Source organism: Acromyrmex echinatior, chromosome 4 (genome assembly GCF_024713525.1).
Source record: "Acromyrmex echinatior isolate Ae372 chromosome 4, ASM2471352v2, whole genome shotgun sequence".
In the NCBI taxonomy this organism is placed as follows: domain Eukaryota; kingdom Metazoa; phylum Arthropoda; class Insecta; order Hymenoptera; family Formicidae; genus Acromyrmex; species Acromyrmex echinatior.
Window position 1 is genome coordinate 16,754,331 of NC_141855.1, and position 22,735 is coordinate 16,777,065.

Here is a 22,735-nt window from a genome sequence, read left to right on the forward strand (position 1 = left end):
CCAAATATTTCAGTCGCTACTTGTGGAAGAAAGCACGTTAACTTGGGCGGTTAAGATTGCTGTGGTAGAAATGATATTGAGGATATAGAGGATGTAGAGGATAGTATGAAAGGCAGAGAGGGCAAAAGTTCTTGAACGGATTCTGAAAGTCTTCCAGAGGAAGACTCGAGAAAGTCGGTAAGTTTCCTAATACATTTTGGAAACCTAATACAAAGGTTTGCCTGGTGTATGGTTAGGCGGTCCGTAGATTTGCTGAGATTGTATCTGGAATGATTGGTCCCCTGTGTCGTCTGGAACCATGTAAGAATCTAAGTAGCCGGCGACTTTCAAGATTTGTACCTTATTTTCGTGTTCGTGATGATGATCGTGCTCGGTTTCGTAGCATGGATTGCCTGGTAGAATATATTTCTCTTTTATTTATCGGCTGTCGCTGCTAGAGTTGCCGCGAAGCAGATTCGAAAATATAACATTTGTTATTTGACATACCTCAATAAAACAGGATTAAAAAGTATAATTTAGAACACATAATACAGTATTTTATTGTGTGCATTTTATTGTCAATACATGATGTAATGTAATGTAAATTGTAAAAGAGTTAATATTTTTATGTCATGTTTGAATGCTTATTATATTAGATAATGATAAATGATAAATTTTGTATTTTTTTTTAACTAACATACATTCTCTTAGAATGTATAATACAGAATAAATTCCTATTTAATTTTTTACTCCTAGTGGAGTTTCTTGATTTATCCTTCCTCGACACGAACATAAATTATTGTATTTGATGATATCAAAAGGGTTGAAATCCCACCAACAATGATATTTATTATCAGACCGAGTATCAATTATTTTTTATAGCCGTGTTACGCGTGGGTGTTATCGCGAATGATCGGAAGGGAAAATTGACGTTTGATTGCCGTTGTTATTGGTTCGACGACAATATATGACAAGAACAACTGGGAAAATGTAAACGTATCGACATTCGACGTTATCTGACTCGACTCGGTGTTCAGTATCGTCAGTTCGATCCGGTCAGTGTGCCATTCAGATTTCAGCATGAACATCGAGCACAGTAAGTTATATTTTTATACGCTAGCCTATCTAGCCTAACTTTTTTTTCCGATGCATCTTATGTACGTATATAACCCGATAATCTTTTCGTAACCTGATATTTTAAAGTCAAACAAAGTTTCCGCATTTTACATTATGTTTTACATTATGAGCATGTTATTCTTGTTTTTACGACTACAGCTATAATACTAATAGACATAATAATAATGGAAAAATAATATAATAATGTAAACTTAACCGCATTACAAATTAATTTTTTAATTTTTAATAATAATGTCTCTTTTTTTTCAATTGTATTTTTTTATACCTTCCATATTCAGAAATAAAATAAATATTTATCAAAATAAATCTAACAGAAAAAGATAGGAAAAAAATATAATTGAAAAAAAGCACAGTTGAAAATTGTGTAAAAAAAATAAAATAATACATAAATTCTATTTTATTGCTAAAATTTATAATATATTTTGTGTTTATTTAATCAGCATAATTATTTTAAATATAATTTTATTGTTGTTTTTGTTATTAATAATAAAAGCCATTATTTGTTTATGATGCATAAATTAATAGTGTTGCGCAAAAAATTTTATTATGTTATAATATTAAAAATTATGTAAAAACATTATACATGTATCTATGTAAAAGATTCCGTTTATTTAAAATATTTTGATTAATTAAAAGAAACAAAAATTAATAATCAATTTTGATATTATCCAAAGAAAAACTTTTATTTTATTTTTTATTGGTTTTTTTTAATTTATTGAACGCTAAGATGACCTTATTTTGTTATGCGATAACAAAACTAGGCTATATGAAGATAGAAATCTACTGTTAATAAATGTAGATCGCTCAATATCATTTAACATTATAAAAAATAAAATAAAATATTAATTTTTTTCAATACAATATTTCATAAATTATAATAAATAAAAAAATTTATTATATTTGTATGTAATAAAGATAACTGTTATTTGCAAATTTTTTACTTTATTTTTAGTGATAATTATTTAAATTTACTAAATTGCTTTCCTAAAAGAAAGATATAAGATTAAAATAAAAAATTATTTAAACTAAATATGTGTGCATTTATACATAATTTTGTTATTTATTTGTAAAAAATTAACTTATTTTTTAAATATGATATTAATTTTTTTGTTACTTAAAAATTAATATTATTACGAATGTTAAAGACAAATCTAAAAGATAATGTATGTGTGTATATATATATATATATATATATATATATATAAATATAATAAACAAAGCCTTATTTTTAAAAATAAATTGAATAAATTAATGAAATTATAAACAATTTATTGGTTATCCGAACGAGGTCAAATTAAAATAGATAAAGGAGCGTAAAAGCCAAGATATATGTTTCGTGAATATACATATATATAAACAAAATAACGCAAACGTTTTGATCTTATATTAGGTCATTTTCAGTATTTATATAAATTTTTTAAATTATGTAACGACGCTGATATATTCTCAATATAATAATTAAAAATCAAGTTAGTTTATAAACATTTTCCATTATCATATTAATTCTATTAAAATTGGAATAAAATTATCTAATAAGCTTGTTAGCTTCTATGAACAGTATGTTGAGGGAGGATCAAGACCGTCCTATTCACCTTGCCTTGGAGCCTTTCAGGAGGAGTTCAGCGCTGCCTATTTGAAGATTGGCTCTACTCCTGATCTCGATTATCTGGACTATCACACCATCAAAAATCTCCCGCCGAACCAACAAGCCTATCTAATAATTTTATTCAACTAAATCTTCAAAGACGGTATTTTTCCTAATGTGGATTCGTTTGGCTGGATTCGTTGATCATCTTCATCCCTAAATTTGGAGGGCGAGAACTTCGATCTATCTCGTTCTTATTTTGTTTTCTCAAAATACTTGAGAACTTACATATTTTCGACTCAGATGGTTTATAGAATCAAATAATATACTACGAAGATACCAACTGGACTTTAGACTAGGTCATTCCTGCGCTTACAACCTTATCACCCTGACGAACTACATTTACAGCTTTATAGCTGAGGAGGTACAATCTGTGCCTCTTTGGATATTGTTGGCACCTTTGACAGAGTCATTCTATTCTGCCTGGATGATCTAAAGAAACTCGAAATTCCTGCGCGCACAAGGAAATTCATCGGTAATCTAATTTATAACAAATTTTTGTAGTGAAAAATAGATGCCTCCTTGACTCCTTCTAGTTCCCTCAAGATTTCACTTTGAGCCCCTTGCTATTTAGCATTTACCTTTGTAACATTGAACAATTGTAACAATGTGTTTAGATGGCGTCACATCTGGAGACACGGTACGGTCTCAGCGCTAAGATATGGTGCGATACACTGTTTCATTATACGCTGATGACATAATCGTGTTTATCACTAACAAGAACGCCAACAAGATCAGACTTGTTACAGATAAGAGAAAAGGGAGACATTTTAAATAAATTATATTCCTTCCTGCCAGCCCGGGGCCTGGACTTGTCACCCGAGAAATCTAAATTTATAATTTTTACCAAAAAGAAGAAAACTGACCTTTCCAGACTTTTTCATGTCAACCAGGATATTCAGTTAATGGACTCGATCAGATTTCTAGACTCTCAACGACAAGAAACATAATATTCCTGTCTTATACAAAAAGGCGTGAAGATGATCAATACCATAGCATTTCTAACCTACTTGGTGAGCTTTTCATCCTCAGCAACTACTTATTTTGTCGTTCCCCTTTAGGACCGCCATTAAGTATGGATGTCAAGTTTTCCAATTCAGAAATAACCATGGCATCTTCTTGAAATTACAAAGGCTTCAGTACAGGGCCTTTTGTATTACGGGCGGTTATAGAAAATCTACTCCTATCAACGTTTTCCTCGTGGAATCCAAGAAATCCCCCCATATACATTAACATACACTTTGCTTATCTTATCTCCAAATTTATATACAAAAATTTCGTTCTTATTGATAATCCAGTTTCAGATATAACTTTGGCGTTGTGGAGGCCTCGCTCAAGCAAAACAACAAGTCATTAAGATATCAAAATGATGTCAAAATAACTCTAAAATGATCATTAAAAGTCACTTCCGATTTATTTTAATGTCATTTTGATTGATAATGTTATCGTGACGTTATCGTGTTGTTCTCCTTGAGTCGGCTTGTAGACAAAGCACACCAAAGCGCTGCAGATCATACCTTGCTTACGTGAATTTATCATTCACAAGCATATCATTAACTCTATTTATCAGCCGTTCTCTCTTTTTTCTTATTCGGTTACTTGTCTTCCATTTTTACTCAGCCTTTTAATGATTGTATGTTCGCTCTTAATAAATTTAGTCCTCCTGTGACTTTTCAATTAAAATTTAATTTAAGAACGTCCAATTTTTCTTCTTATATCTTCTTTTTTACAGACGGCTCTAAGTTAGACAGATCGTCAGCGATCGGCGTAGGTAATCTATTCTCCCGACTTCTTAACATTATCAAAGATTGCCATCGACAATCTCTGTGTTCTCCGCTGAGGCCTGGGTTTTGCTTCAGGTCATAAATGTCGCCAGAGAGAACAATTATTCCAATGTTATTATTTTTTCAGACTCTAGAAGCATTTTGAAAGCCATCAGCCACTCCTCCGACATAATTATTCTCAATCGATTCCCCTGTTTGTGTATCTTTGATAGGCTTATATAAATACAATAATGGAATATTTTTATGAACTAATTTGATTTTTAATTTTTATATTGAGAATATACCAGCGCTGTTATATAATTTTAAAAAATTATACAAGCACTGAAGATGACCTAATATAAAGTTGAAACGTTTGCGTCATTTTGTTTGTATATGTATATTCACAAAGAAATTATTTAATATATACTTGCATGTACATCTTGCCAATTGGCATTTATGCTCCTTTATCTATTTTAAATTGTTGGACTTTTGATATTAAAAATAATAACAATATAGATAATAAGAATATTTATTTTTTTAAACATGCAGATTAAAGAGTGACCGCAAAAAAGAAGTTTTTTTCGTCCGTTTTTTAGGCTATCAATTTTTGGATTGAATTGTGTGCCAAATGATACCTTACAATGAAATATTAATTACAAAGAAGTTTCAAATTGAGATGATAATTGTTATTATAGCTGGAGAAGGAGGGATGGTCACGTATTATGTCTATGCGAAAATCCGTTGATTCCATCTCTTCCAGCTCTAATAATAATTGTCATCTCATCTTTAAACTTCTCTGTGATTAATGTCTGAAAATAAGATAAAATTTGACACACAGTTCAGCTCCAAAAATGAAGGCTCAAATATCGGGCGATTTTTGCACTTATTCTTTACGTAATAATTGCTGCTTTTTAAAATAATATTGTAGTTTGTCTCACTAATGATTACTATTTAGATTTATTTTCATATATTTTCTTTTTTCAAAAGATAAAGGATCTGTTTACTCGGTTGGAAGTCAGAATCACTTGGTGCCGATAAGATCCAGGAAAACTTTGTTAGTAAGCGAGATTGATAGTTTTCTCTCGATAATAATTCATTAAATTGTTTCATTAAATTGAGAACATACATTTATTTGCAAGTAGATCAATCAAAGTTTCTGCTAACTAAATCTATTATGTTTATAGCTTCAAGAAGAAAAGTCAGATTTCCAATCTGTCGCTGATAATTTTGTTTGTTCTGGTGGGTGCCTTGTCCATAACAGTTGTCATACTCGCTGTACTTTGTAAGTTTCTTCTTTAATATATCTTATTTGTTATATAGATAGGATTATGTAAAAAATATATCTACTATATATTGAAATGTTGCATATATGCGTGCGTGCGTGAGTGCGCGCGCGCGCGTGTGTGTGTGTGTGTGTGTAATTATATATTAACATATATTTTTTGAAATTATATATTATGTATCAATTATTAAAAAAAAAGTATCTACTATATTTTTTATTTTTTAATAAACCTAAATTACTATGAGAAGAGTATTATTCAACATATATATATTCGTGCTAAGAAAATAATACATTAAAAAAATAATGCATGCAAACTGAAATGCAAGAAATAAATTTCTTAAATGCCGCATTAGTCATTTTTTATTTGAATATCGTATATAAATTTTATAACTGTGAGTTTTATTAATAATAGGTATACTCTTTGTAACAGGTATATAATAGCCGGAAATGTTTTTCACTTTTTGAAAGAAATGATTCAATTCTTACGATGCTTTTATATCTTCTTTGCATTACAATTACATATTCTTGACAAATTATTGAGAATCAATTTAACAACATATCTTTGATCGCCATTGGCAATGTGTAAATATTTTAGCGAACCTGGATTATGCAGCGTCCACATGTCCCAAGAAACAACTTTGTTGCGTGTTCATCATTGTTATGTGATAATTTATAGCATTCTACATGTGATCGTGGTTTCTATGTTTTATATTAGGTGTTGGAATTAATTCGTAGCGTTTTTTAATGAAAGAATGTTATTTATTTCACATGAGCATTAAAAAATACATTAATGAAAGTACTTCCCATCACTTGTAAAACGCTACGAATTAATTCCAACACCTAATATATATATATATATATACACATACATATACATATATACATATATACATACATATATATGTATATATATATATATATGTGTATATATTGTATATATGTAATGCAAACTACCCTTAAAGTGTCTTTTCATGCTGATGCTCGAGACTCATTTTCAATGTCAAAATAAGTCACATGATCAAAATTGATATTCATCAATTTCTATCACGTGACTTATTTTGATGTCGAAAAAATGAGCGTCGAGCTTTAGTATGAAAAGACACCTTATCAAATGTTTTTTAAACCACAATTGATAAAATTTTAGACTTACCGAATGTTTTTTAAACCACAATTGATAAAATCTGGGCCACGTTGAAATTATCAAAATGCTTTTCAAATAATTAAATAAATATGTTAAAGATAAATAACGAGATCATGTAATCTAATTAAATTAATTTTAAAAATATAAAAGATAAAAGATAATTAAATGAAAGATAATAAAAGGTAATAAAAGATAATATAAGTATAAAATAAATATATAAAAGATAATTAAATGAAATTAATATACAAGGGTGATCCGAAATTCCCCCATGTGAAGTACAGGACATGATACTTTATAGTATGCTACAAGAAACAACTCTTTTCTTTTGTATAATTGCGTAACAATTTGCTCTAACAAGTAGTTTTTTACAGAAGAGCAAGTTGAAGTTATACGAATAAACATAAAAATTATTTATCGAATGTAATTTTACTACAGTGAAAAGTTTGTTTTATAGCATAAAGTATCATGTCCTGTACTCCAAATGTGAAAATTTCGGATCACCTTATATATTAAAAATCTGGAAAAATGCGATAAGCTAACAAAATTTAATTTGCTTTTGAAGCAAATATTTAAGATATTCTATAAATACATATTTCTGTTGCAGATGCATGTAAAAATATGATGGAGGTATGTGACAGCGAGGATTGCATACGAATAGGTAAGTAGTGTATAATTATTATTATACTAATGGAGTGATTATATAAATTTGCACTATTATTCATAAATATTGCATAAAACGATTAAAAAAATATATGGAATTACTGTCCTGGAAACAATTATTTATTCTTTTTTGTCCACCCAGCTGCTAGTTTAAAGGAATCTATGAACGAGTCTGTAGATCCTTGCGACGATTTTTATCAGTGAGTAGATTTATCGGTTGTCGGTGTACAACACACGGTGTGCGTGATATTATGTCGTGTATTGATTGTGTGATGCACATCTCGTAAAATGTATATTATACACAAAATTTCTATATCAATCTTCAAATTTATTACTTCTGTATCATGCAAATCCTGCGTGTTTCGTTTTCACTCGCTTATATAAGACATCGATCGTGTCATGAATTAATTATAATCAACTTTTTCTAGAAGTAGTAGTTCTAGAATCGACGCTGATTTTATATTATTATTAATCCATTTATTTAATTAATTGAAATTATGTTGAGAAAGGTTACGAACCATAAAAATAAAAGATTAAATATAAATAATAAGTATAATACAATTGATAAGCACTAAACAAAATATAAGATTATACATACGTTACGACTCCGGGTCAGTATCAATGTTAAACATGTAATAAACAATTGACATAAACATATTTATATTATAAATGGCTTAATACTAAAACTGACAAAAAGATTATATTATACGAGTACTTATTATTTAAGTATATTCAATCTTATTCTTATTCGTAGCCTCTTTTCAATATAATTTCAATTAATTTGTATTACTTGAACCATATTACTATTTTTATTTAATTAATTTATAAACTTGTTTAATTAAGTTATTTATAATTTATACATTTATTATCTTTGTAGTGTACGATGCTTTCACTTTTTATTTTAGATACGCATGTGGTAGGTGGCCGCAAGAACATCCTATTCCGGATTCCAGCCTAACGAATTCCTGGTTTAGCGAGCGCAGTAATCGCATGTACAGAAAAATCAGAGATCTACTAATAGTCAATATGTCTGCAAGTGAGGTACCATGGGCAGTGATGCAGGCCAAGAATCTGTTCACCAGCTGTATGAACGAATGTACGTGTGTTGTTGTTTTTATTTAATTACGTAGATGTCAAAGAAACAAACGCTATAATCAGAAACATATTAATTAAAATATTATATATATATATATATATTAATATATTAGGTGTTGGAATTAATTCGTAGCGTTTTTTAATGAAAGAATGTTATTTATTTCACATGAGCATTAAAAAATACATTAATGAAAGTACTTCCCATCACTTGTAAAACGCTACGAATTAATTCCAACACCTAATATATATATATATATAATATACACATTTATTATATATATTATTATATGTATATATATATATATATATATAATATATATATATACATAATATCCAAATAATAATTAACAATAGTACGTGTAAAATATATTGTAAATTAAATTTCATTATTATATAAATTATCTTTTAATTTTGAATATTTCTTATTAGAAGATAAATTTCAGATACCGTGAAAGAACTCGATTTGTCTCCATTGTTTGACTTGTTGAAGTTATTAAATTTACCTATGGTACCGTTTGTTACCAATAAAACGACTAATTATGTCAAACAACTTGCCAGTGTAAAGAGAATTTTGGGCCTTGACATTTTCTTTGGTTTTGAAGTCATACCCGATCCAAAGAATAAGAGTAAGAACGTACTCTATTTCCATTTTCCAATTCATTCCTATCCTTTTCTCGCGTACGTATACTTTTATTATACTTACAATAGTATATTTATTTCATATTATTATTTTTAATTATTTTGTAAATTACTTAATGTTGTAATTAGTACACATAATAATAAATTTATAATAATAATAATAATAATAATAATAGAGATAAAGAATTGGAGAAGCGGTTACAAACCATCAGATCGCGATTGCAAAAATTAGATGAATTAGACGAAGCCATGTTGAGCGAGAATGAAGAGGCCGAATTTACCTATATGGCTGATGTTATTAAACACATCATTAACAATGGCACTGATAATAAATGCACTTCAGACGACGAATTGGTGATTGAAGATGAAGAATTAATTGAATTTTTTAAGAGAGTTTACAATATTAGTAATCTTCTTTATAATGTAAGTATTTTTTTTATTAATAATAAATTCATTTGAACACACTAGTTCGTATCGGTGCGTATTAACCCGCCATAAGTTAGGTCGGATATGTCACACTCGATACATTGATCTCTTTAACGTTTAAAGTTATTATTATTAGGTGTTGGAATTAATTCGTAGCGTTTTTTAATGAAAGAATGTTATTTATTTCACATGAGCATTAAAAAATACATTAATGAAAGTACTTCCCATCACTTGTAAAACGCTACGAATTAATTCCAACACCTAATAACTTAATTAAAATTTTAATAAACATAATTTTCTTGTAATTCTGAATATTTTATTTGTAGTTTCTATTTAGTGAAAGATTCATTGTGTCTTACGAAGTACTTTTAAATTTAGGTATTTTACCTCCTAGCTCACGCCGGATTAAAGTTGTACACTGATTTAATCTGAAGATGAGTGAAAATGAAATGCAAATATTTTGAATTATAAAATATTACATATTTTATTTAATAGCACAACAAAATGTATTGAGAATTTGACTTTAACTTCGAAATTTTTTGTTGTTCTCGACATAAACTCCACTTCACAGACGCATATTAATGCATATATTTTAAATTTGTAAAAAAAAATTTCAAATCTGTAAGAAAAGAAAAAAGTAATTGTTATACAAAAATTATAATTTAGTCGGTAATACAACAGATAATGTACATTAATGCTCATCAAGTGCGTTTACTCATATTCACTATAAATAATATAAATCAAATCTAATATGTTTGTGCGCAAAATTGTTAAAATAAAGATTTAATATTTTTAAATAATAAAATTCTATTTTTTTATTACACTCTCTCTCTTTCTCTCTCTCTCTCTCTCTCTCTCTCTCTCTCTCTCTCTCTATATATATATATATATATATATATATATATATATATTAGGTGTTGGAATTAATTCGTAGCGTTTTTTAATGAAAGAATGTTATTTATTTCACATGAGCATTAAAAAATACATTAATAAAAGTACTTCCCATCACTTGTAAAACGCTACGAATTAATTCCAACACCTAATATATATATATTTGTTGCTTTTATTTCAAATGCAATTTCAAAATACAATTAAAATTTAAAAAAATATTATATTAGGTGTTGGAATTAATTCGTAGCGTTTTTAATGAAAGAATGTTATTTATTTCACATGAGCATTAAAAAATACATTAATGAAAGTACTTCCCATCACTTGTAAAACGCTACGAATTAATTCCAACACCTAATATATTCAATTATTAAGAGTATATACAAGAATTTAATTCTTTGACAGATGGTTCGTGCAGATCAAAATCAGAGTATTTCCATAGAAAGCTTGAGCGATAGTGATTATATGCTAGTAGACGATCTACAAAAATTGACAGATGATCATGTAATAGATAGTAATTTATCTCTCACTCCTACACCAATTTGGCGGCCCTTTATTGAATCCATTTTTGAGGGAATCGATAAGTTGGATCTTGACAACAAGGATAAAGTTCTCATTGGTAATCTGGAGTATTTGAAAGATGTTGCAGTACTATTAGCTTGTTTGGAGGAAGAAGTCTTAGGTATGTATATTACTGATTTATAATATTAATTCTAATTAAATTAATTACTTTGTTGTTTAAGTTCAGTATTTATTTTAAAAAAATCTTTTCAAAATTCGAATCAATATTCATTTAGAAAGTTACATTTGGTGGAGGGTTGTGGACATTGTTGCGCCCTACGCTTTTGAAAAACTCAGGGATATTTGGAACAAGTACGTTAGTAAGATAACAGACATGGAAGTTATAGACAAATCACAATCGTTATTTTGTGGAGCAATTGTCAATAAATTAATGGGTATTTATTTAAAACTTTAATAAATCTTTTCGTAAATAATGTATTCAACAAATACATCAACATCTAATTTTTTTATAATGCTGTATTTAGATTTAATAAATGTGTCTCACAATGCTCTTTAAATGTTTTTCAATTAATGATGTCCATCGACTTCCAGGAATGGCTGTATCATGGTTGTTCGTAGATCCGACATTTCATGAAAATAAAGTTAAAAAAGTACAAGAAATGCTAGAGGATATAAGAGAGGCATTCGGCTCACTTGTCGCTAAGATGGATTGGATGGATCAATCGACGAAAACGGCAACAATCGAAAAAAGCAAAAAAATGGAGAGCTCAATTGGATTTCCCACGTGGCTCTTTAACGAAGAGAAGCTTGCTGAATATTACGAAGGAGTAAGTTTTGTGAAAAATTAATTATAGTAGTTACAATTTTCTGACAAAATAAATGAAAAATTTGTTTTGCGGAAATTTTTTTACGCATTAAAAATTTCTCATTTAATTGTATTAATTATTATTATATGTACATATATTTAAATTTAAATTTATTTTTATAATATACATATATTTATGTTTATCTATTTTATCTTACAAAATATAATAGCATTATTTGTATGTAGTTTGCATAACATTGATCTGTTAATTAATATGTAGATAGATCTATCGGAAACAAGATACTTGGCAAACTTGGTACAATTCGTTCAAGTGCAATTGAACAAAACGTGGGCAAGTCTGCATGACGAAAATATATTCAATAAGTCATTATAGTAAGTAAAAAATTTTAAAAGTTGTTATCTGTAAAAATTAGTACTGAGGTTTTCTTTCTATTTATGCTTCGCTTTATTATGGATGATCAGTTGGGCAGCTGATCCTACTGATGTAAACGCATTTCACAACTATGAATTTAATCATATAAGTATGTAATAATTTAATTTTTTATTATTAAAAAAGTAAAAGTATGTAAAATTATATAAATATGCATAAAAAATACGCAATTTGTAATGGAAATTTATAAAATTTTTTTTCAAAAAATTAGTACTAATGTATAAGTATTTTATATTAAATGAAAAATTACATACAATAATAATGGTAGAGGAAGATCACCGATACCGACATGCCACTTTGTTTTTAGACAATATTTTTTAAACAAAAAGTAAAAATAAAACTTTAAACACATAAATAGAAATTAAAAAGTATTTTCTTATCAGATAATATAATCAGTTTTTATAATACTGTATTGTAATTTTTCAATAATTAATTTTTTCGTAAGCTAATTAAAAATGAGCGTTTGACAAAATGGGCTTCAAAACTGACACAATAGGCAATAATGCTACATATTCCTATTTTTTTTTTTTGCAGGAATTATCTGTATCTTTTGTAGGAATTATCTATTATTATAAAGTATCAACAAGTGAATGTATATAAGATATTTCAGAATCTTTTCACTTCGTTATAAAACATTGTTATTGAATTATACAAGTATGCATATTTACTTTATGCTGCAAGGCACAAATAGAACGCGGGTTTTTCAAGAGTTTTTTCATATATGCACGATTGTTTTTAGCTCCAATAAAGCTATTTGATACTATAAAGCAACATTATAAAAATTAAATTAGCTCATGATCTGTTTTACAGACAGATGTGGCGGTTTACGCTGCACTCCAATTTTAAATTTTAAATTGTATTATAAAAAAATTAAAAGAAGAAATAATATATATAAATAAAACTGATTTAGAAAATTACAAGCATTTAAAATGACGTAATATTATCAATAATATTGTCTATTATTTAAACTACGCAATTTGCAAAAAAAAAATTGTAAGAATTTTATTTTCGTATTCGTAGAATTTGTTTTTAGCTGATTTGATATAAAAACAAACCACAAATATGAATTTGTACTTCTTTAATGAGGTAAACAAATCATTATTTTATTAGTATTAATAAAGTGCAGTAGTTTCTGAGAAAAAAGGGGGTGTCATTTTAGAAAACTTATGTCAGTATCGGTGATTTTCCTCTATATTTTATTATTTTTATGTAATTGTACAATTTTTTATAATATTAGGGATATATAAAGCATTGATAACACGTAGGTAATACATATTATATTTGTATCTTTATGTTCGTACATATCAATTATTATATGTACATATCTATAATCAGAAAAATTGTATGTAATTTGTTGGCGAATTTTCTGTTTAATGTAAAAATATATATTTACACACATACATACATTCAAATAATTTTTCAAAAAAAAGCACAATTTTATATTTCTACTATAAATTGTGTAATTATTTATTTAATTTCATATGCCTCTTTACAGTATAAATTGTTATATTGTTAATAATGTGTTAGTCGAAAAAACTGTCTTTTTTGATGATTGCATCAATGTTACATTAACATATGTCCTTTCTTCTTTCACTATTTACACATGCAGCCATACCTGCTGGAATTCTTCAATTTCCATTTTATGAATTGGGTCTTGAGTAAGAATAGGAATAATTATTTTTATTGTTATCTTTATGTATAAAAAAATAATATTAAAGTATATATACAAGTAAAAAATTAATGTAGAAAATAAATAGTAGAAAGCGTAAATTCTTCGTAAAGTTATTATATAATGAGAAAGAAAAAAATTAGCATTTTTTAAAAATAATTGTAGGGCTTTAAATTATGGCGCCATCGGCGCAATACTTGGACATGAATTAACTCACGGATTTGACCCCAACGGTCGGTTTTACGACGGCGACGGAAATTATCGGCAATGGTGGACCAATGAAAGTATCTTAGAGTACACGAGCAGAACTAAGTGTTTCATAGATGACTATAATACTTATTACGAAGTCGAGGCAAGTCTAGTAACCATATTACAAAATATTTGATATTAAAAAAGTTTATTAAGTTTGTTTTGATCTTTTAAGAAATAAAAGAAGTGATAAAATAAACCAATAAGAGGGAGTTCAAGTATTAAATAAATAGATATCACAGATAATTTTTAAAAATTTTATTTAAACGTTATTTAAATTTTAAAATATTTAATTTTATCAAGATAATATCTTTTTATACAGCCTATTTTAAGTTATATCTTAATCTATGTAAGCATTAATTTTTTATGTATAAATCAGCTTTAGTTTTAAGAAGTTGAATAACCTGATCATATCGATGAATGATGTCTTGTATAGGTCGATGATTACATCGATGGCGAACTGACCTTGGGAGAAAACATCGCTGATAATGGTGGTCTCCGCGAGGCCATCGTTGCTTACAAGAGGTGGAAGATTCGACACGGTCATGAGCCTTTACTTCCGGGATTAACGCAGTTTACGCACGAGCAATTACTTTTTCTTTCTTTTGCGCACGTAAGCCAACATTCCAGTTATAATAGTCAAGTCCCAATCTCATGTTTATAGGTATATCCAAATAAAAATCTCTTAGCTTCATAAAGTTTTTGAACGCTTAAGGTAGTAGAATAAAAAATTTAACCAAAAAAGCAAAAAGACTTTAGCAAAAAAGACGTTTTAAGTGATATTTTAAACATTTTTATTTACACATCAATTTCCATATTTCTATCAGTTTTACATTTTTATGGGAAAGAAGTCGCTAATAAATCGTCTATTTTCAAGGAATTTAATGATAAAATCGTTGGCTTAAATAGTAGAAAGACAAATCCGGAATTCTCAGACTTGTCTGATTCATATTCAAATTAAAAGTATATTTTTTTAAATTGTAAAATTTTTCGATGATTTCGTAATCAATAATTTATAGAACTAGTTTCATCTTTGCTTGTTTTTTTATTTACTGCATTATTTAAATTTAAATTCTATTATACTAGATAAATAAGAATTAAAAACGGCAAGATCAGTAACAATAAATTACAATTGGCATATATTTTTCATCTAATAACAATAAATTGATTGATATTATCTACCTAAAATTTATTATAATTCCGTTCTTTTAATCTACTTTACAATATTAAGACTGTTTCTTTATATAATTATGTGGCATGTAACACCATAACATGAAAACATTTTCGCTTTTGCTAAATAGATAAAGAAAAGTTATCGATATAGACATACCACTTTGTTTTTAGACAATATTTCTTAAACAAAAGATAAAAATAAAACTTTAAAAACATAACTGCAAATTAAAAAGTATCTTCTATCAAATAGTATAAGCAGTTTTTATAATACTGTTTGCAATTTTGCAATAATTAATTTTTTTTTATAATAAGCAAAAATAAGCATCTGATAAAATGAGCTCAATAACTGACACAATAGGCAGTTATACGTATTCCTATTTTTTCTAGAATTATTTTTGCAGGAATTATCTGTATAAAGTACCTACAAATGAATGTATATGTATAATATTTTCCAGAATTTTTTCACTTCGTTCTAAAACATTTTTATTAAAATATATGTACAATTTTTTTATATTGTTTTCTGTAAGATGCAAATATATAATATGATAGTTTTTCAAGAGTTTTTTCATATATGCACGATTACTTTCAGCTCTAATAGAGATATTTGACATTATAAAGCAACATTATAAAGATTAAATTAGCTCATGATCTATTTTACAGACAGGTATGGCAGGTTTACGCAGCATTCCAATTTTTAATTTAAAATCATATTATGAAACAACTACGAGAAAAAATAATATAAATAAAACTGATTTAGGAAACTACAAGCATTTAAAACGATATAATATTATCAATAATATAGTCACTATTATTTAAACTATTTTTTGCAATTTGCAAAAAAAATTGTAAGAATTTTCGTATTCATAGAATTCGTTTTTAGCTGATTTGATATAGCAATAAATCACAAATATATGAAATATAAGTTTGCATTCTTTAATTAGCTAAACAGATCATGATTTTATTAGTATTAATAAAGGCAATAGTTACTAGAAATAGGGAAAGTTTTCTTTAGGAGACCTATGTAAAAATCATTATGTGGCATGTAACATAAAAACATTTTCGCTTTTGCTAAATAGATGTATATGTATGTATATATATATATATATATATATATATATATATATATATATATATGGTATATATAATATAAAATCTCTTTATTACATAAGTTCTTGTGAAAATTGCTTCTAATGTTATTCAAGTTATGAGTAAATGTTAATTATTTTACTATTTTAGTTGTGGTGCGAGTCTTATACTGCTATCTCACTAAGGTGGATGATGAGACATACTCATTGTCCCGGCCATGTGAGACTTCAAGCTGTACTGAGAAATTCCAAAGAATTTAGCACTACGTGGAATTGTCCAGTAGGATCGTCCATGAATCCATCGAGAAAGTGTCGTTTATGGTAAAACTTGCGACTTCGACAATTGTTATTTAATATTTGATTAATCAAATGTAAGGGCCAGTAAGTTCACGTGCAAAACAATAATAATCTATTGTTGAAACAATTAATTTTTTATCTCGTGAGAGTCAGTAAATGTTGCAATAATGCAATATCAAATAATAAATAAAATTTTTTATGCTCTCTATATTTCGAATTTAAATAAGTGAGAATTAATATACATTTACAGAGTTTTGTGCATGTACTGCAATCGCTTTAATAATTATTGTTATCCATTCCGTATATAGTATGCGAATTATTTCTATGTAATTCCGTAAAATTTTTCGCACTGATACAGTTTTTCGACTGACGTTGGATACAACCTATCAAGAAATCTAAAAATGGTCCAATAATGTTTATAATAAAAGAACTTTATTTCTGTAAAAAAAATATTTTCTAATTCCTGTAATCCTTTTAATCTTAATAATGTTTAGACAATTTTTGAATTTTGAATTATAACTTTAATTTTGTGTCATTCCGATTGTATAGAATCTAAAATTATATTAGAATGCTATAAATATTTTAAGTTTTATTCCATTAATGTCTATCTTATTGTCTTTGATTGCTGCAATATTTATTTCCGATAAGAATAGAATATTGGATTAATGAAGAAATTTTTTGTTTGTTGATTTATTAATATGTCCTGTGAAAATTATTCATAAGGAATTAAATTTAAAAGATAAATTGGAATAAAATAAAGAGAAAGAAAGACTGAGAGATTGTATAACATAAACAACAATTTTATATGTACATGTTAATAGAATTGTGTAAAAATTGAATAGAAAAATTAAAAATTAAAATTTAGAGTTAAATTATTTATTTAAATATTAAATAAAATTATGAACCATTTAATTTTTACATACGTGATTCTTTAAAAGTTTATAAGAATCGTATAATAGAAATATTTTGATAATTTTAAATGAGGTATCATTAAAATATAGCTTAACGTTTTTTTAAAATGTTACATTACCAGGCACTAATAGGGCATTTACAGATAGACTTTTTTATAGAGATATGTTTACTTCTATGTTATCGTTAATGGTCTATACAAATGATAACTTATGGAAAAAATGTGGAAAAAAATATAATATTATTACACTGTAAATATATATTTATTTATAATTTGTATAATAATAATCTGTATAATCATAAATTTAATATTTTATTTATTAGATTGGCAATCATAAAACAGTCAATATCTACATTCTTCAATTATTTTTAGATTTGCCGAAACCACTTGATAAACATGAAAATTTATCCACAGATTGTCGTTTAATAGTATTTCTAGTTCGTACCTAGGAAAAGAAAGACTTTCAATAGTTTCGATTTAATCGAAGATATAAGTATCATCAGGAAAGTAACTGGTGGAAGTTTTTAATTCTTTTTTTACATAGTTAAGTTACATTCTTCTTCTATATATTATGAAATATCAAAACAAACTATTATAAAAGAAAAAGCACAAGCAAACTTTCCGATCAAATTGATACTTCAGGGATAAGTCATCGTTGAGTAATCCTTCGTGTAATATATATTTCTACTAAGAGATTCTAGTAGTTTATTCAATGTCCATTACAAGATAAACATTCTAGTATACGTAACCACCATTGGAATCGGTGGGTTGCACATATTCCTGCTTGTTGTTTGTGGCAGAAGAAACAATACATCCAGCACACGCGGTGGAAGACTTATATGCTTGTTTGCTCGGTTGCACGACGGGCTTTATCTTAACGGGTTCAACCTTCAGCGCTGCATTATCAACAGTAACTGAGTCGCTGTTCGAAGAGGGCACGGCGGAGGGTTGCTGCGGTAGGAACGGTATTGAGGATGGTATGAAAGATAGAGGGGGGAACTCGAGGTTCTCAAACGAATTTTGGAGGCCGTCCAGAGGATTTGAGAAAGTCGGTAGATTTCCCAATACGTTTTGGAACGCCAACTGGGAATTGTCGAAGAAGGTCTGCACTGGATTATCCTTGGCATCCACTGTCGCGTGATGAGCAATTGAATGAGCAACTGGATAAGCAATTGAATGAGCAATTGGCTGAGCAATTGAATGAGCAATTGGCTGAGCAATTGGATGAGCAATTGGCTGAGCAATTGGCTGAGCAATTGAATGAGCAATTGGCTGAGCAATTGGCTGAGCAATTGGATGAGCAACTGGAACGCTAGTTTTTACGTAATGATGAAGGGGGTATGGCACTGGACGAGGCACTTCCACGGGATATGGACGATCCACGGGGACTTGAACAGGTTGGGGCACACGGACGTAGTAGGGTTTAGGAACTTCGACGGTGTGCGGAACTGGAATGGGAACAGCAACATGCTTGGTTACCGGTACTTGATACGGTTGAGGTACTTGCACTTGCAAATGATGATTCACAGTTTTCACGGGTATGTTGCTGTACGAGGAGTACGAGGCGTAACTGGGGAAAGTGTTGAAAGTAGAAATTAAGGAGGACAAATCTGAAACAGAAAAAATTTCCCATTTTCAAATATTTATTTAATTCATCTTTTATATATAGAATTTTATTTATATAATTAATTCTTTTTTTATTCTCCAAGGCTCATAATATACAAAAATGAACTGCCAATTCTTTACCTAATATTCGAAAAACGCAAGTCTTAACAACAATAAATTAATTGTAATTATATTAATAGTAAATAAAATAATTATAATTAAACAGAATAATTAGACTGACAAATAAATTACATTAGATTAAATGTATTTCAATTAAATTAGATTAGATGTATTTCATACTTATTTATTTATTTTTGAACATTATTTTTAAACTTTATTTTGGTTTTCTAAATTACGTAAATTTATATCTTTTGCGCTAGACACAAAAAAATGCAGAATTTAAAGAAATATAGATTTCTTTTTAATTGGAAGTAAAGTGAATAAACACTGTGAGGAAAAGAAACTGTTTCCAATTACATAACATAATAAATATTTATATATTGGGTATACATTTTTGCATACATTTTCGATGAAAGGCGAGCAAATCACTTAGACCGTGACAAGTTTTCATATATCATTTCAATATTAGTCAAGCGTTAAAATATTTCTACGTGACTCTCGTGATCGGCCTCGAACGGCAAAAGGTTAGACCATTATGAAAACTCGAAACCTTCCAAATATCTTATGTAACTTGGTGTAAACGGTATTCACTTTTTTACAAGTCTAATGTAAATTTAGGAGAGCCATAAATTCTCAACGGGCGCGACACAATTGAAGGAGATCGTAAATTCTTGATAGATCAATGCTCACCTTGGGTCTCAGTGGGCAAATGAGAAGTCGTCGTCTTCACTTGCGGAGCGGTTTCCACATGCTTGTTAACAACCGCTGGCTGCTCTGGAATTATGGTTTTCTGCACGGTATCGAATTTCGAATGTTCCTGAACGCCGTCTATGGCCGTCTATGGAAAATTCGATATTTATACATGTATTACAAAATTGTATGACAAAAGTATAGAATATTAATAATAACTACCTATGTTAATAGTCAGCACAATAAAATCTAAATTTTATTACATTGACAAGAAGTTAGAATAAGCATAAAATAAAAAATTAATATTTAAGATTAAGATAAAAATGAATATGTAGAACAGAAGATGATAATTGCACAGCTAACACAATTAAGATTTTAAATAAATTAATTAACGAATTTGTATAAAGTTATGATTGTAGAGAGATAATATGATCGATATTATAAATTATACATACCTTTATAGCGGCAGAGTTTTTGTCATCAATGGATCCAAGGAAGTTGTTAAGAATCTGCATAGAAAAACAAATCCTAATTAATGCAACGATTTATTAAATAATAAATTTTCATTATTACTGTACTGTTTATTAATAAAAATGAATTTTAATAGCTTTACTGTAAGGAATAATTTCATAACTTTTGCTCTTTTGTCAGAATTGTATTTATGGTAAATCCAACACGACTAAACGATTTTCATAAATTTTTCGGTTACCTGAGTAGTATCGGGTATTCCGTAGGAGGTGGATGGCACGAGGATGGAGGGAGTTTTGGCAGCATCACTGGTCGCGAAGAAGTCAGCTCCCAAAGGTTTGCCTGGTGTATGGTTAGGCGGTCCGTAGAGTTGCTGAGATTGTACCTGGAATGAATGGTCCTCTGTGTCGTCTGGAACTGTATAAGAACCTATGTAGCCGCCGGCGGCTTTCAAGATTTGTACCTCATTTTCATGTTCATGATGATGATCATGCTCGGTTCCGTAGCGTGGATCGCCCGGTAGGATGTCCCTCTTTGACTTATTGACTGATGCTGCTAAAGCTGCCGTGAAGCAGACCTGAAAATATAACATTTGCACATATCAGCAAAACAGGATTAAAAAATATAGTTTAAAAAACATAATACAGTATTTTATTGTCTGCATGTGTTACGTATAATAATATCAAATATGTATATTAATAAAATAGAATTTAAAGTCTTTTTAGAGGTGTTTATTAATTGTTTAGATTATTTATATCATTCTTGTTGACAAGCTGACGGAATTCTCTACATTTATTGTTTTGCTATTTATTATGCAATTTTAAATCAGCCTCGGCAATTAAATTTAAATTTTATGAAATTGATACGAGATTCATGCATTTTAATTAATACAAAAATATTCGAATTTAGACTTCCGTGTGTCGTCCACAATTTATTTGTGCAATTAAATGAAATTTTTTATTTCTTGAAAGATCACAAAATGCAAATATGATATAATTGATAATGTGCGATAGAAGCGGATCATAATTTATTTAATACATTACCAATTTCTTGTCTTAAAAAAATTACTATTTTCTCACATATAAGATATTTATTTTTTAATTTAGAATTATTATAATACTAAAAAGAAATGTACTTTTATTTCTTAATATATAAATATTATTATATTGTAAGTTACATTTTTAACTGATTTACTTAATTTATTTGAATACGTTATTAAATATTATTAAATTTAAAATATTTATTTAAAAAAAATTTTTTTTTTATTTAAAAATCTTTGCAGTTTAATTATAGATAATCGTTTAATTATAATTAAAATGATTAACTTATAATTAAAATAATTAATTAAAAATATTGTGTGCAATACTGTAAATTCTAGCAACTTTACTCTTATTTTCTTATGTTTCAAACTTATATTTAAGACATTAAACTGATATTAATTTCAATTTATAAAACCAAATTGCAAACAGATTTCTCTTAAACTGTATTTTACCTTTTTATTAATGAAATGTTATAGAGGGAGGGAAAGCTAGAATTTGAAAATAGTCAAAAAGTCGCAAAATTGTTTCATGAAAATTGATATCTATAATCGCAATTTTGGAGCTAAGGGGATAGATGGAAATGAGTCTCTCTTACCACAAACGTGAGCAGGAGGAGCTTCATGTTAGTTGTATGATGTCAAGGCGATGAGTTGAACATCTGCCTGGAGACATTTCGATCTTTTATACTTCTTTCTCCCCCCCAAGATCTTCCTCCGTATGTCGTAATCCGGTGGCATTGGCAGAACTAGATTTTTTAATTTACTCCAACTTCTCTCGCATATTAGCTCGCTTGTATTTTTTCACATTATTCTCCGAAATTTCTGAATAAAAAATTAACGCGGACATTTTAGCGACAGTTGTTCTCATCGCTGTCCTTTGTCAATCCGTCCCTAAGAAAGGCGCCCATCTTTCAACGAAGATTCAGTTAAAGCTTCATGAAAATGATTACGATAATTTATGCAAATGGATATACATCAGTTCCACGCTTCATGGATT

At 28.1% G+C, this 22,735-nt stretch overlaps 2 protein-coding genes across 5 annotated transcripts; one reads left to right on the top strand and one right to left on the bottom strand.

The window, feature by feature from the left end:
* Nucleotides 1–969: 969 nt before the first annotated feature.
* LOC105145563 (neprilysin-11) lies at nt 970–17,356 on the top strand. 3 transcript variants are annotated; one of them, XM_087405245.1, is made up of 17 exons: nt 970–1,075; nt 5,512–5,578; nt 5,709–5,806; nt 7,552–7,605; nt 7,750–7,807; nt 8,513–8,703; nt 9,146–9,380; nt 9,518–9,764; nt 11,061–11,337; nt 11,453–11,611; nt 11,769–12,004; nt 12,263–12,375; nt 12,466–12,524; nt 14,043–14,091; nt 14,268–14,454; nt 14,788–14,964; nt 16,761–17,356. In XM_087405245.1, the coding sequence occupies exons 1-17, from the start codon at nt 1,060–1,062 to the stop codon at nt 16,932–16,934; spliced, it is 2,397 nt and encodes a 798-aa protein (XP_087261371.1). In that variant the 5' UTR covers nt 970–1,059; the 3' UTR covers nt 16,935–17,356. The 3 variants fall into 3 exon arrangements, with proteins under 3 accessions (XP_087261371.1, XP_087261372.1, XP_087261374.1); XM_087405248.1 differs by having other exon boundaries at nt 1,057–1,075; nt 5,512–5,582; XM_087405246.1 differs by lacking the exon at nt 11,453–11,611.
* Nucleotides 17,357–18,056: 700 nt separating this feature from the next.
* LOC105145541 (uncharacterized) lies at nt 18,057–22,420 on the bottom strand. 2 transcript variants are annotated; one of them, XM_011055166.2, is made up of 6 exons: nt 22,335–22,376; nt 21,163–21,276; nt 20,941–21,084; nt 20,687–20,740; nt 20,232–20,379; nt 18,057–19,426 (listed from the first exon to the last, which is right to left on the bottom strand). In XM_011055166.2, exons 1-6 carry the CDS (start codon nt 22,359–22,361, stop codon nt 18,552–18,554), a joined length of 1,362 nt encoding a protein of 453 aa, XP_011053468.1. In that variant the 5' UTR covers nt 22,362–22,376; the 3' UTR covers nt 18,057–18,551. The 2 variants fall into 2 exon arrangements, with proteins under 2 accessions (XP_011053468.1, XP_087261375.1); XM_087405249.1 differs by having other exon boundaries at nt 20,941–21,276; nt 22,335–22,420.
* Between the last annotated feature and the right edge of the window lie 315 nt (nt 22,421–22,735).